Genomic DNA, 13,662 nt, shown 5'->3' on the forward strand with positions numbered 1-13,662 from the left:
GAAATTATTTTTAGCATGATACTTACAACAAAATATTTAGCAGTCTCTGCTCGCAACCCTATTTAAATCTGTGTTGTAGGATTTTTTTATTCATATATTTTGTTATAATCTGAAATTCTGTTAATGATGAAAACAACTAGGTTTATATGTGAATTATCATGTAGCCCAAAAATCAATTTTTATGCTTCAAAATTTTCATGGAATTTACATGAAAAATATGTATGCAATTTTAGTTGAGTACAATTTTTTATTTTATTTTATAAATAAAGCTTCTGTTTTATTTCTCATTTTTTTTTTCTCTCAATTTAAGGTGTCTCCTTTGGACAAAGATGATGCATCAAATTCTGATTTGAATTGAGTAAGACTTAATTTTTTGAAGGACAAAATGTCATGTTATCTTCCAAGTGCTAGCTAGCTTAGTTGGTGAATCTTTGAGTGAGGATACGAAAGATCTAGGTTCAAATCCTGCCAGCACCGAGTTACTGAACTCATTAAAAACAGGCTAACCGATAAAAAAGAAAGTGTCGTGTTGTCTCAGATAAAGTCCTTCCATCCTAACCTAAATCAAACGGATTGGATGCCTTTATAAAATTTAGTTTTGCTCATCTAATTAACTATAGTAATTCTCATTCGTTGCCCCTGGATTTTAGATCATAGATTTATTATGGTTTGTTGATCTTGATGGTACTGGTCAACAGGAGTATTGTTCATCAGTCCACAATTTTTTCACCAAGGACACCCCTGCCTAAAAGGTGGGGATTTGCTCCATAAAATTTCATCCCAAGGGTATTTTAGTATATTCACTTATATCATGTAAAACCCTATTTACAATTACTTGGGGGTATATATGTCTCTTTATTTGGTGACAAGGTGCAATCTATAAGTGGGAGTTTCCTGTTTCTAGTTTAATTGGTGCCATCCGTGGATGTACCTCAATCCTGAGTGTTTTGTGTGTGATTGCATCTTGTTCTTATTTTCTTTTTTATTGTTCTTCAATCAATTTCTCCACAGGGTTTGGGTCATGGATCCAATCATAGATGATAATCCCACTATGCATCACTTCAAAAGCTTACAAGTTATCGAAGTGAGAATCCTCTACATTCTCCAAGGGAGAATCTGTAATGAATTTGATAGGTAGCGTTTGAAGAGAATTCTCAAGATTGTTACAAACCTTTTTTTTTTTTTTTTGAAAAAAGAAGGCATGAAAAACACACAAAGATCACAGGGAAGAGAAAATGGGAACACCAGGAAGGGTGGCACCGGCATCCGCAATGAAAATATTGCCCGACACATATTCGGAAGAGTCATGGACCAAATACCGGACAAGAGATGTCAACGCGGGGTCTGATGTGCCATATGTTTGTAGAGGAACAGTTCTCATTGCAACATTTTTGAGCCATGCTTTCTTCATGAGGCTCTCAGTAATCTCAGATTTGAACAGCCCAGGTGCTATTGAGTTCACTCTGATTTTATGCTTCCCCAACTCTAAAGCCATCACCTGTAAATATTACAATAAATTAGGTAATAATTTAGACATAATAATAAAGAAAATAATTCTTCGAATATCATTAACTAGATCCCAAAATGAAATAGTGTTTATATAGAACTACAAGGTGACAATGGCATGTCCAAACCCACATGTATCAAAAAGTGTTTATTTGTAATTTAAAACATTGATTAAAGGTTCTTTTGTAGATTACATAGTAAAAAAAGATATTTTTGTAATTTTAAAAATTAAGCAACATGATTCTACCATCGAGGGTTGAAATTATATGGGATTTTGACTAAAATAATCATTATATTAAATTTAAATATAAAAGTGGAGGCATTTATGATCATTCAAATTTTGGTGTTGAACCACTTTTACTCCATCTTCTCTCGTTATGGTGTTAAAGAAATGATGGAAAGAATTCTAATGGATTTATATATGGTATCCTCCAGACATGTAATATTATGCATACTTATAAATCCCAACTTTTTAGATTTTGTGTTTATAGCGTCAGGATCATGTGTTTTTCTCAATATGAGTGACTAGAATCTGGCCCTTCTCTCTCTTTATAGAGAGTTTCTATTACCACATCAACTTTTACTAAGAGCACCCCATTTGTATGATATCAACAAAGAATTAAGTCAGGAGTCGTCTTAGTAAAAGTTGGTGTGGCAATAAAATCTCTCTTTATGTATTATAATCTTAATCCAATCTAATTTTTATTTAACGTATGACCTTGGACAAGGTGTCCATCCCAGCCTTTGAGGCAGTATAGGCAACACCGCCATGGAACTGCCCACGATTAATACCACCGATAGAAGATATGTTGATGACTGATCCTTTGAGACCTCCATTGCGCATGCGTTTGCACACATACTTGGAGACTAGCCAAGTTCCAGTTAAGTTAATTCTGAAAGTTCTGTTCCACTCCTCTTCCGGTAATTCCAGAGAAGAACACACAACACCTGATACACATTAATTAAACACCACGTTAATTGAAGATATTAATTTTGGAATCGTGTGTACATTCTACATTCTACTTTTATATATATATATATATGGGTCAGGTTAAAGGGACAGATGAGAAAACATACGTAAAGACAATGTAACATTAATAAATTTTCAAAATATTAGGTTAGAAGTTTCGGATTAAGCTGATTTTTTGTGAGGATGATCTCTATGATAGGAAGATCATCCAAAAATAAAATCAGTCCAATCTGAAACTTCTAACCCCATTAAAAGTAATTTAGAATGTGGACTGTCGATTTTTTGCCAATTTTTGTCAATAATTTGTAAATCACTTTTGATGGATTTAGAAGTTTCTGATTGAGCTGAGTTTTTGTGAGCATGATCTTCTCATCATAGTGACCATCCTCGCAAAAAAATCAGCTCAATCCAAAATCTCTAACCCATATTTTGAAAAACCATTTTTTTTTCATATGTTTTTACATATGGCCCTTGAACCGCCCCCTATCTATATATATATATACTAGAGTTTGTCTTGCCTACGGCATGGACATCCTCTCTAGGGTTGAGGGGGTAAAAACGTAAAAAACAAGAGAGTTTCTATTAGCACCCCTATCTTTTGCTTATTCTCAACCATTACTCATTTTCTTTATTTTAATTAGAGTGTAATAAGTAAAAGTTGAGGTGCCAATAGTAACTCTTACATTTTTTTACTGATCGAGTTGACTAAAAAAGTTGTCAAATTGACTTAACTCAATTTGATTTTGAGGCAACTAAACCCAAAAACTCGAAAATTGAATAAGTCATAAGTTCAATCTTGTGGTTGGGCCATGTATTTATTAATTAAAAATACTTTTCTTAATGATAAATTAACTTTCCCTTCATAAACTCCCTTCAAACTCTCCTCACGTGCAGTTGTCAAAGGAGGAGAGTTAGAAAATCCGGACTCTTTATTTAATTTAAGAGAGTAAACTTGCAGGTTATCAACTTGACTTAACTTCCATGGACATCCGAGTCAAATCTAGTTTTTTGAGTTCTAAACTATTGTCTCAAGTAGATTATGTTTTAGAATAAAAATTTCGAGAACTCTTTGAAGCCAGTTATGTGTTGACAAACTACAACCTCATTGAGAAGTTCTATCAATTCACCATATCTATATATATATATATATATATATATATAGGGTCAGGTTCAAGGGCCATATGAGAAAACATATAAGAAAACTTTCGACGGTTAATATAATTTTAAAATATGGGTTAGAAATTTTGGATTGAGCTGATTTTTTGTGAGGATGATCTCTATGATGGGAAGATCATTCAAAAAAAAAAAAAATCAGCCCAATCTGAAACTTCTAACCCCATTAAAAGTGATTTAGAATGTGGACCGTCGATTTTTTACCAATTTTTATCACTAATTTGTAAATCACTTTTGATGGATTTAGAAGTTTCTTATTGAGCTGATTTTTTGTGAGGATGATCTTCTCATCATAATGACCATCCTTGCAAAAAATCAGCTCAATCCAAAACCTCTAACCCTTATTTTGAAAAACAAAAGTTTTCTTATATGTTTTCTCATATGGCCCTTGAACCTGACCCATATATATATATATATATATATATATATATATATATATATATATATATATATATATATATATATATATATAAATAAACAAGATATTTGCATTATTTAATTTATAAGAATAATAATAATAATTAAAAATTTTTTTTCAATTGTTTTAACGAACTTCAAATGAAAGGTGCTTTACGAAATCCTCAAGTAGTTTACACAAAATACTGAAACAACCTTTTATTCATATTTATGAAATGATTATATACCTGATTTTATAATTATTTATTTTTACAAAATGGTTATATTCTCATTTCTATTTACTTATTTACCTTTATTGTGAACCTACATTAAACTCAAGGGCGTAAAGGTAAATTCATCAAAAAAATTTGCTATAGTACCTTAGATAAATAACATTTTAAAAAGAAAATATTTAAGAATAGAATAAAGAGTTATGGTATTGACGCCTACCATATACGCTTTCCACAGCCACTTAAGTCAAAATAAAAACTAAAAAGAATAGAAAGTTACATTTTTACCCTTCTCGATACACCTGCCATCTTCTCCATCTATCAATCGAAAAATCCAAACCATCTTCTCCATCCATCGGGAGAAAATACACACACTATTTATTAGGCATTTAAAATACTAGACTGCCATTTTACAGATTATCTTCCTATATCCTACCATATGATAATCCTTCGCCACTAAATTACAGCAATTTTAAATTAAAAACAGTAAAATAGAAAAAAGAAAGAAAGAAAGAAATATGCATCTCTTCATTTATCGAGAGAAACGGAGTTTATGGTTCTGGTTCCAGTCTATTTAGGGTATGGGTACCCATTGACACCCCTAGCCCCAGTAGCACAACTCTAGAATAAATATAAAATAAGAGCTGATTCATTCATTTTTGTAAAATAAACAAGTACCAAGATTTTTCATAAATTGCCTTCATTTATTGTCCACTGTGTCAGGTGCACTTAGTAGATCAGTACAGAAAAAATGTACTTTAGAAAAAACCCTATTAAATTGGTGATATTGGGTTTACCCCCTCTCAAATTGTAAGATTTGGTTTACTCCTTTGACCGTAGGTCAAGGATGCTTTGCTTTTACTTAATATGATTTAACAGTGAAATTTATATAGTAATTTAAGTATTTGAAGATAATTTTGGAAAAAAAGAAAGAAGAAGAAGAAGCAATATTTCACCGTTAAACCATCAAGAAAATGCGGCTGATTTAGGGTTAGGGATGTAAACCTAATATTGCATTTTGTAAGGGGGAGACCTAATATCATCAATTTAACAGACTAAAATATTAAAATAAAAATTTATTACTGAAAAAAAAATAAATAAATAAATTCAGAATAGAAAAGAACATTTAATATAGTAGTTCATAATTTTGCCTGATTTCTAATCTAACTTGACGAGTTTCCAAACATTAGAGAATTAAGATTTTTTTATTCAAAAAATAAATCGTCCAATATCACTTCATGGAAAATAATCTAACATCGAACTACTCTTATACGAACAGTAACAAATCGCCCATTCCATTCCACACAAATCAAACGACTCTACAAACCCAACCGAAATCTCCAGAACCCTAAATCCAGATAATAATAAAATAAAATTACCTCTGACTCCAGCATTGTTGATTAAAACATCGATCCCACCAAATGCGTCCCATGCCTTCTGCACAGCCGCATCAATCACACTCCCTGGAGCGCTTACATCTAATTCCACAGCAACAGCTCTGCTGTCACTAATAACAGGCTTCGAACTTGAATTTGAGCTTGAACTTGAATTGATCTCCTCACAGAGAGACTTCAACAGATCCATCCTTCGAGCAGCAGCGATGATCTTACAACCAGCCATGGCGAGATTTAAACAGAATTCACGGCCAAGACCTGAAGAAGCACCAGTTACCATTATTATCTTCCCATCTAATCGTCTCCATGGTTCCAGATATACGTTCTTCTTAGATTCCTCTGCCATGGATTCTGCTCTTTTATAATATTTGAAGCTCTGTGAAACTTTTTCTATTTTTTTAGGGTTTTGTTCGAGATAAGATTTTGGAACGTTTATCTGAATAAATGGCGCCAGCTACGGTCTACGAAGACGAGGGACGAAGGTGTGTCATATATAGTTGTGAATTTTGAGGGGTTACTGGTTATAGCCGGTTTTCTATCCACGTGTCGGACCCAACTCAATTAAGAAGTACAGAGCAATAATGGCCTTTATATCTTAGTAATGTCAATCGGACTAACCACGTGGCAAACTCAATCGACTTACTTTACGTGACAACTTCGAAAATCGTAGATCCGCCCTCACTGGGAAAAACAGTTACCCCGAGATACACTGTTTCTAGCTCATACATGGAAAAATTATTATTATTACATTGTTTTGACATATATCCCATAATCCGTCATATATATATATATATATGGCGTTATTACGACCCGTGTTATGACTTACATTACGATTCACCGTTTATCTTATATGAGCAAAAATGTTTGGAATGAGCTGATTTTTTGTGAGAATGATCTCTGTGATAAGGGGATCATCCTGGCAAAAAATCATCCCATTCCAAAACTTCTAATCCCATCAAAATTGATTTACAAAAATTGGACGGTCTAAAATTTTTCAACTTGTAAATATAGGGCTAGAAGTTTCATAATGAACTGATTTTTGGCAAGGATGATCTCCTCACCATAGAGATCATCCTCATAAAAAATCAGCCCATTCCAAACATTTTTGCCCATATAAGACAAAACGGTGTGTCGCAATGTGAGTCGTAATAGGGGTATACGGAACCTAACCCTATATATATATATATATATGGGAGCGGTTCAACAGCCCCATCATGGTGCCCCATATGGTGCCATGCATTTTTCAAAACATGGGTTACAAGCTTAGGAATGAGCTGATTTTTTGTGAGGATGATCTCTATGATGAGGAGATCATCCTTATCAAAAATCAGCTCATTCCAAAACTTCTAACCCCGTCAAAAGTGATTTACAAAAATTAGACGGTCCACAATTCTTCAACTTGTAAAATAGGGTTAGAAGTTTTAAAATGAGCTGATTTTTTGTGAGGATGATCTCTTCACCGTAGAGATCATCCTCACAAAAAATCAGCCTATTCCAAAACTTGTAACCCCATCAAAAGTGATTTACAAAAAATGCATGGCGCCATATGGGGCACCATAAGGGGCTGTTGAACCGCTCCCTATATATATATATATATATATATAGGGTCACGTTATTACGACCCCCTTTGCGACCCCCTTTGCGACACACCTTTTTGTCTTATATGGGCAAAAATGTTTGGAATGGGCTGATTTTTTGTGAGGATGATCTCTATGGTGAGGGGATCATCCTGGCAAAAAATTATCCCATTCCAAAACTTCTAACCCCATCAAAATTGATTTACAAAAATTGGACGGTCTATAATTTTTCAACAAAAATCGGACGGTCTAGAAGTTTTGGAATGGGCTGATTTTTTGCCAGGATGATCCCCTCACCATAGAGATCATCCTCACAAAAAATCAGCCCATTCCAAACATTTTTGCCCATATAAGACAAAAAGGTGTGTCGCAAAGGGGGTCGTAATAACGCAACTCATATATATATATATATATATATATATATAGGGAGGCGTTCGGATGCCTCTGTTTTAACAATCCTTTTAACAAAAGAACCTCGACCGTTGGATATATAGCGATTGGATGGTCGAGATTGCTGATTGGGTTTAAGTTATAATTTATGACTTTTTACAGCGCCATCTCTCGTTTGTGTGATTATAAGTGCCACCTCCCTGGCACAATTACAACAACAGAGAGAGTTCTTCTCGTCTCCTCTCGATCTCTCTCTTTGAAACCCTTGAACTCTCTCGATCTCTCTCTCTCGCTCGCTCCGCTGAAACCCTCTCTCTCTCTCTCTCAACAAAAACAAAAGAGCATCTATTTTCAGAACCTTGGATCTAGTTCGAAAGAATTGTTTTTTTGGAAAGGGTTTCAATAAAAAGAAAAACTAGATAGAATTATATAACCATTCAAGCCTTCATCACAAGCTTGAATAAGAAAGAAAAGCTAAACATACATCTGTTAGAAGGAAAACCCATTACAGATTTAAACCAAAAAACCCCAACATTGAGACTCAGATTGGATTATATGGCCGTCATTAAAGCTACCAACCTCTATTTCAAAAAAGAAAAGGAAATTCATCCAAAAATTATACCCTCTTTCGGAAAATAACCCATTTGGCATCTTCCCATTCTTGATGAACCTTCAATTGGGAGATTGGATACCTAAGTTCATCTCCTGTGCTCTCAAAATACACAGAGTACTTCGACCCAGATTTTGCCATAATCCTCCCAACCCACCAACCATCGTTGTCGTAAGCATCGACACTATCGTGCAAAGAGAACCCAGAAACAGGAATTTCAGGAGGAGAAGGCCTCACATGGACACCATTAACGATCTCTTTTAATAATCTTGACTTATCGTCAGATAAGAACTCTATGTTCTTTTTCACTCTCAGTTGTAATTGTGTCAGGGAGGTGGCACTAATAATCTTAAAAAAATAATAATAAAATAAAATTACCTCTGACTCCAGCATTGTTGATTAAAACATTGATCCCACCAAATGCGTCCCATGCCTTCTGCACAGCCGCATCAATCACACTCCCTGGAGCGCTTACATCTAATTCCACAGCAACAGCTCTGCTGTCACTAATAACAGGCTTCGAACTTGAATTTGAGCTTGAACTTGAATTCAATCCATTGATCTCCTCACAGAGAGACTTCAACAGATCCATCCTTCGAGCAGCAGCGATGATCTTACAACCAGCCATGGCGAGATCTAAACAGAATTCACGGCCAAGACCTGAAGAAGCACCAGTTACCATTATTATCTTCCCATCTAATCGTCTCCATGGTTCCAGATATACGTTCTTCCTAGATTCCTCTGCCATGGTTCTGCTCTTTTATAATATTTGAAGCTCTGTGAAACTTTTTCAATTTTTTTAGGGTTTTGTTCGAGATTAGATTTTGGAACGTTTATTTGAATAAATGGCGCCAGCTGCGGTCCACGAAGACGAGGGACGAAGGTGTGTCATTTATAGTTGTGAATTATGAGGGGTTACTGGTTATAGCGGGTTTTCTATCCACGTGTCGCACCCAACTCAATTAAGAAGTACAGAGCAATAATGGCCTTTTTATCTTAGTAATGTCAATCGGACTAACCACGTGGCAAACTCAATCGACTTACGTTACGTGACAACTTCGAAAATCGTAGATCTGACCTCACTGGGAAAAACAGTTACCCCGAGATACACTGATTCTAGTTCATACTTGAAAAAATTATTATTATTACATTGTTTTGACATATATCCCATAATCCGTCATATATATATATATATGGGTCCCGTTCAGCAACAAACATTTTGACAAACATTTTGGCAAAACATTTTTCAAAACATGGCTTAGAGGTCTTGGAATGGGCTGATTTTTGGTGAGGATGATCTCTACGGTGAGGAGATCATCCTCACCAAAAATCAGCCCATTCCAAAACTTCTAGCCCCAGTTTACAAGTTGAAAAATCGTGGACCGTCCATTTCTTGTAAATCATTTTTGATGGGGTTAGAAGTTTTAGAATAGGCTGATTTTTGGTGATGATGATCTCCTCACCAAAAATCAGCCCATTCCAAAACCTCTGACACATGTTTTGAAAAATGTTTTGCCAAAATGTTTGTCAAAATGTTTGTTGCTGAACATTTCCCATATAGGGTCCCTTTCAGCAACAAACATTTTGGCAAACATTTTGGCAAAACATTTTTCAAAACATGGGTTAGAGGTTTTGGAATGGGCTGATTTTTGATGAGCATGATCTCTATGGTGAGGAGATCATCCTCATCAAAAATCAGCCCATTCCAAAACTTCTAACCCCATGTTTACAAGTTGGGAAATCGTGGACCGTCCATCTTTTGTAAGCCATTTTTGATGGGTAAGAGGTTTTGGAATGGACTGATTTTTGGTGATGATGATCTCCTCACCGTAGAGATCATCCTCACTAAAAATCAGCCCATTCCAAAACCTCTAACCCATATTTTGAAAAATGTTTTGCCAAAATGTTTGTCAAAATGTTTGTTGCTGAACATTTCCCATATATATATATATATATATATATATATATGGATGGCGTTATTACGACTCGTATTACGACTTACATTACGATTCACCGTTTATCTTATATGGGCAAAAATGTTTTGAATGAGTTGATTTTTTGTGAGAATAATCTCTGTGATAAGGGGATCATCCTGGCAAAAAAATCATCCCATTCCAAAACTTCTAATCCCATCAAAATTGATTTACAAAAATTGGACGGTCTAAAATTTTTCAACTTGTAAATATGGGGCTAGAAGTTTCATAATGAACTGATTTTTGGCAAGGATGATCTCCTTACCATAGAGATCATCCTCACAAAAAATCAGCCCATTCCAAACATTTTTGCCCATATAAGACAAAACGGTATGTCGCAATGTGAGTCGTAATAGGGGTATACGGAACCTGACCCTATATATATATGGGAGCGGTTCAACAGCCCCATCATGGTGCCCCATATGGTGCCATGCATTTTTCAAAACATGGGTTACAAGCTTAGGAATGAGCTGATTTTTTGTGAGGATGATCTCTATGATGAGGAGATCATCCTCATCAAAAATCAGCTCATTCCAAAACTTCTAACCCCGTCAAAAGTGATTTACAAAAATTAGACGGTCCACAATTCTTCAACTTGTAAAATAGGGTTAGAAGTTTTAAAATGAGCTGATTTTTTGTGAGGATGATCTCTTCACCGTAGAGATCATCCACACAAAAAATCAGCCTATTCCAAAACTTGTAACCCCATCAAAAGTGATTTACAAAAAATGCATGGCACCATATGGGGCACCATAAGGGGCTGTTGAACCGCTCCCTATATATATATATATGGGTAGCGTTCAATGGCAAACTTTTTAGCAAACTTTTGGCAAAACATTTTTCAAAACATGAGTTAGAGGTTTTGGAATGAGCTGATTTTTGGTGAGGATGATCTCTACGGTGAGGAGATCATCCTCACCAAAAATCAGCCCATTCCAAAACTTCTAACCCATGTTTACAAGCTGAAAAATCGTGGACCGTCTATTTTTTGTAAACTGTTTTTGATGGGGTTAGAGGTTTTGGAATGGGCTGATTTTTGGTGATGATGATCTCCTCACCATAGAGATCATCCTCACCAAAAATCAGCCCATTCCAAAACCTCTAACCCATGTTTTGAAAATGTTTTGCAAAAAAGTTTGCTAAAAAGTTGGCCATTGAACGCCCCCCTATATATATATATATATATATATATATAGGGTCCCGATCAGCAACAAACATTTTGGCAAAACATTTTTGAAAACATGGGTTAGAGGTTTTGGAATGGGCTGATTTTTGGTGAGGATGATCTCTACGGCGAGGAGATCATCCTCACTAAAAATCAGCCCATTCCAAAACTTCTAGCCCCAGTTTAGAATCTGAAAAATCGTGGACCGTCCATTTTTTGTAAACCATTTTTGATGGGGTTAGAAGTTTTGGAATGGGCTGATTTTTGGTGATGATGATCTCCTCACCGTAGAGATCATCCTCACCAAAAATCAGCTCATTCCAAAACCTCTAACCCATGTTTTGAAATATATATATATATATGGGAAATGTTCAACAACAAACATTTTGGTAAACATTTTTCAAAACATGGGTTAGAGGTTTTGGAATGGACTGATTTTTGGTGAGGATGTATATATATATATTGGAAATGTTCAACAACAAACATTTTGGCAAAACATTTTTCAAAACATGGGTTAGAGGTTTTGGAATGGACTGATTTTTGGTGAGGATGATCACTATGATGAGAGATCATCATCACCAAAAATCAGCCCATTCCAAAACTTCTAGCCCCATGTTTACAAGTTGAAAAATGGTGGATCGTCCATTTTTTTTAAATCATTTTTGATGGGGTTAGAATTTTTGGAATGGGCTGCTTTTTGGTGAGGATGATCTCCTAACCATAGAGATCATCCTCACCAAAAATCAGCCCATTCTAAAACCTCTAACCCATGTTTTGAAAAATGTTTGTCAAAATGTTTGTTGCTGAACGGGACCCTATATATGATCCCGTTCAGCAACAAACATTTTGGCAAAACATTTTTCAAAACATGGGTTAGAGGTTTTGGAATGGGCTAATTTTTGGTGAGGATGATCTTTATGGTGAGGAGATCATTCTCACCGAAAATCAGCCCATTCCAAAACTTCTAGCCCCAGTTTATAAGTTGAAAAATCGTGGACCGTCCATTTTTTGTAAACCATTTTTTATGGGGTTAAAAGTTTTGGAATGGGCTGATGTTAGGTGATGATGATCTCCTCACCGTAGAGATCATCCTCACCAAAAATCAGCTCATTCCAAAACCTCTAACCCATGTTTTGAAAAATGTTTTGCCAAAATGTTTGTTGCTGAACATTTCCCATATATATATATATATATTTTTTTTTAATTCGTTAAAGTTTTATTGGATTTCTCGACATGAGATTGTACGATTCGACTTTGTGTCGCTGCAACAAAATGTCATTATCTTAGAGAAATTCAGACATTGAGATGCCATAAACTCAACATCCATCAAAAGTCTCGTGCGAGAGTTAGCAATCATTTGTAAAATAATTTGATTGCTTTGGATGGAAGAATTGAGTCAAAAGAAAGATCATCCATGACATAATATGCTGGGTTCGAAATGGTCTTCAAAGAAGGTAGAGGAAGCAAAAGGTTTTCAAAGATGCTAGAAAAAATAGAAAGAGGAGATTAGGAGTAGGGCTGTCAATGGATCGAGTCTAGATTGGATCGAGATCGATTTAGTATTGGTCCAATAAGGATTGGATCGAACCCTTATCAAATTAGGTTTTTATATATATATATATAAGAACTCAATACTAAGATCCAAATCTTATCCGTTAACAATCGGATTTGGCCAAACCCAATTATATATATAAAATCTACGTATGCTTTATATATCTCAACAAATATATAATATAATTTGTATACTTTCTAATATATTATCAGATTCGGACATGATTGATTCAGATTTGATCCAATTAGATATTGGATCTTAACCTTATCGATTGGATCCTTGTCGGAATCCAAAACACTAATCCAGACCTAGAATTATCGAAACGAATCAGATTTTCAATCTGATCCAATCCATTGATAGTCCTAATTAGGAGAACTGTCAAAAAAAGAAAAATGCAAAGTAAGAAGAAAAGTAGAAAACTCTATTGAAAATAGGTTACTTATAGGATATAGATAAAATATAAAAATATGTAAAATGCTCCCATGTGACCATCCAAAAATTAAGTCCATAAGTAAAACAATTCAACTGATGTCTTACAACGTACAAATAAGAATTCTTCTAAAAATCCAGGCCAATAGGAAGAAATTCACTTATAAAAATAACATTTACTGCATATTTTTTATTTCTATTTAGGTTCAAAGTAATCAAGGAAAGGGAATCGATTTGACTCTACTGTTTGGAAGCAATCCACCTTATGATTAGCCTCGTAATAATCTTGGGCAGGGA

The 13,662-nt window shown here is 34.8% G+C and overlaps 2 protein-coding genes across 2 annotated transcripts; both read right to left on the reverse strand.

Annotated features, from left to right (window-relative positions):
* Positions 1 to 1,086: 1,086 nt before the first annotated feature.
* On the reverse strand, positions 1,087 to 6,135 carry LOC147386748 (uncharacterized). The gene is made up of 3 exons (XM_086424508.1): positions 5,655 to 6,135; positions 2,225 to 2,454; positions 1,087 to 1,498 (listed from the first exon to the last, which is right to left on the reverse strand). The coding sequence occupies exons 1-3, from the start codon at positions 6,013 to 6,015 to the stop codon at positions 1,220 to 1,222; spliced, it is 870 nt and encodes a 289-aa protein (XP_086280634.1). The 5' UTR covers positions 6,016 to 6,135; the 3' UTR covers positions 1,087 to 1,219.
* Positions 6,136 to 8,595: 2,460 nt separating this feature from the next.
* Positions 8,596 to 9,115, reverse strand: LOC147386749 (uncharacterized). The gene has a single exon (XM_086424608.1). The coding sequence runs from the start codon at positions 8,992 to 8,994 to the stop codon at positions 8,596 to 8,598; it is 399 nt and encodes a 132-aa protein (XP_086280734.1). The 5' UTR covers positions 8,995 to 9,115.
* Positions 9,116 to 13,662: the final 4,547 nt, after the last annotated feature.

This window comes from Akebia trifoliata, chromosome 14 (genome assembly GCF_017979445.1).
Source record: "Akebia trifoliata isolate Shusen 1 chromosome 14, ASM1797944v1, whole genome shotgun sequence".
NCBI classification, from domain to species: Eukaryota; Viridiplantae; Streptophyta; class Magnoliopsida; order Ranunculales; family Lardizabalaceae; genus Akebia; species Akebia trifoliata.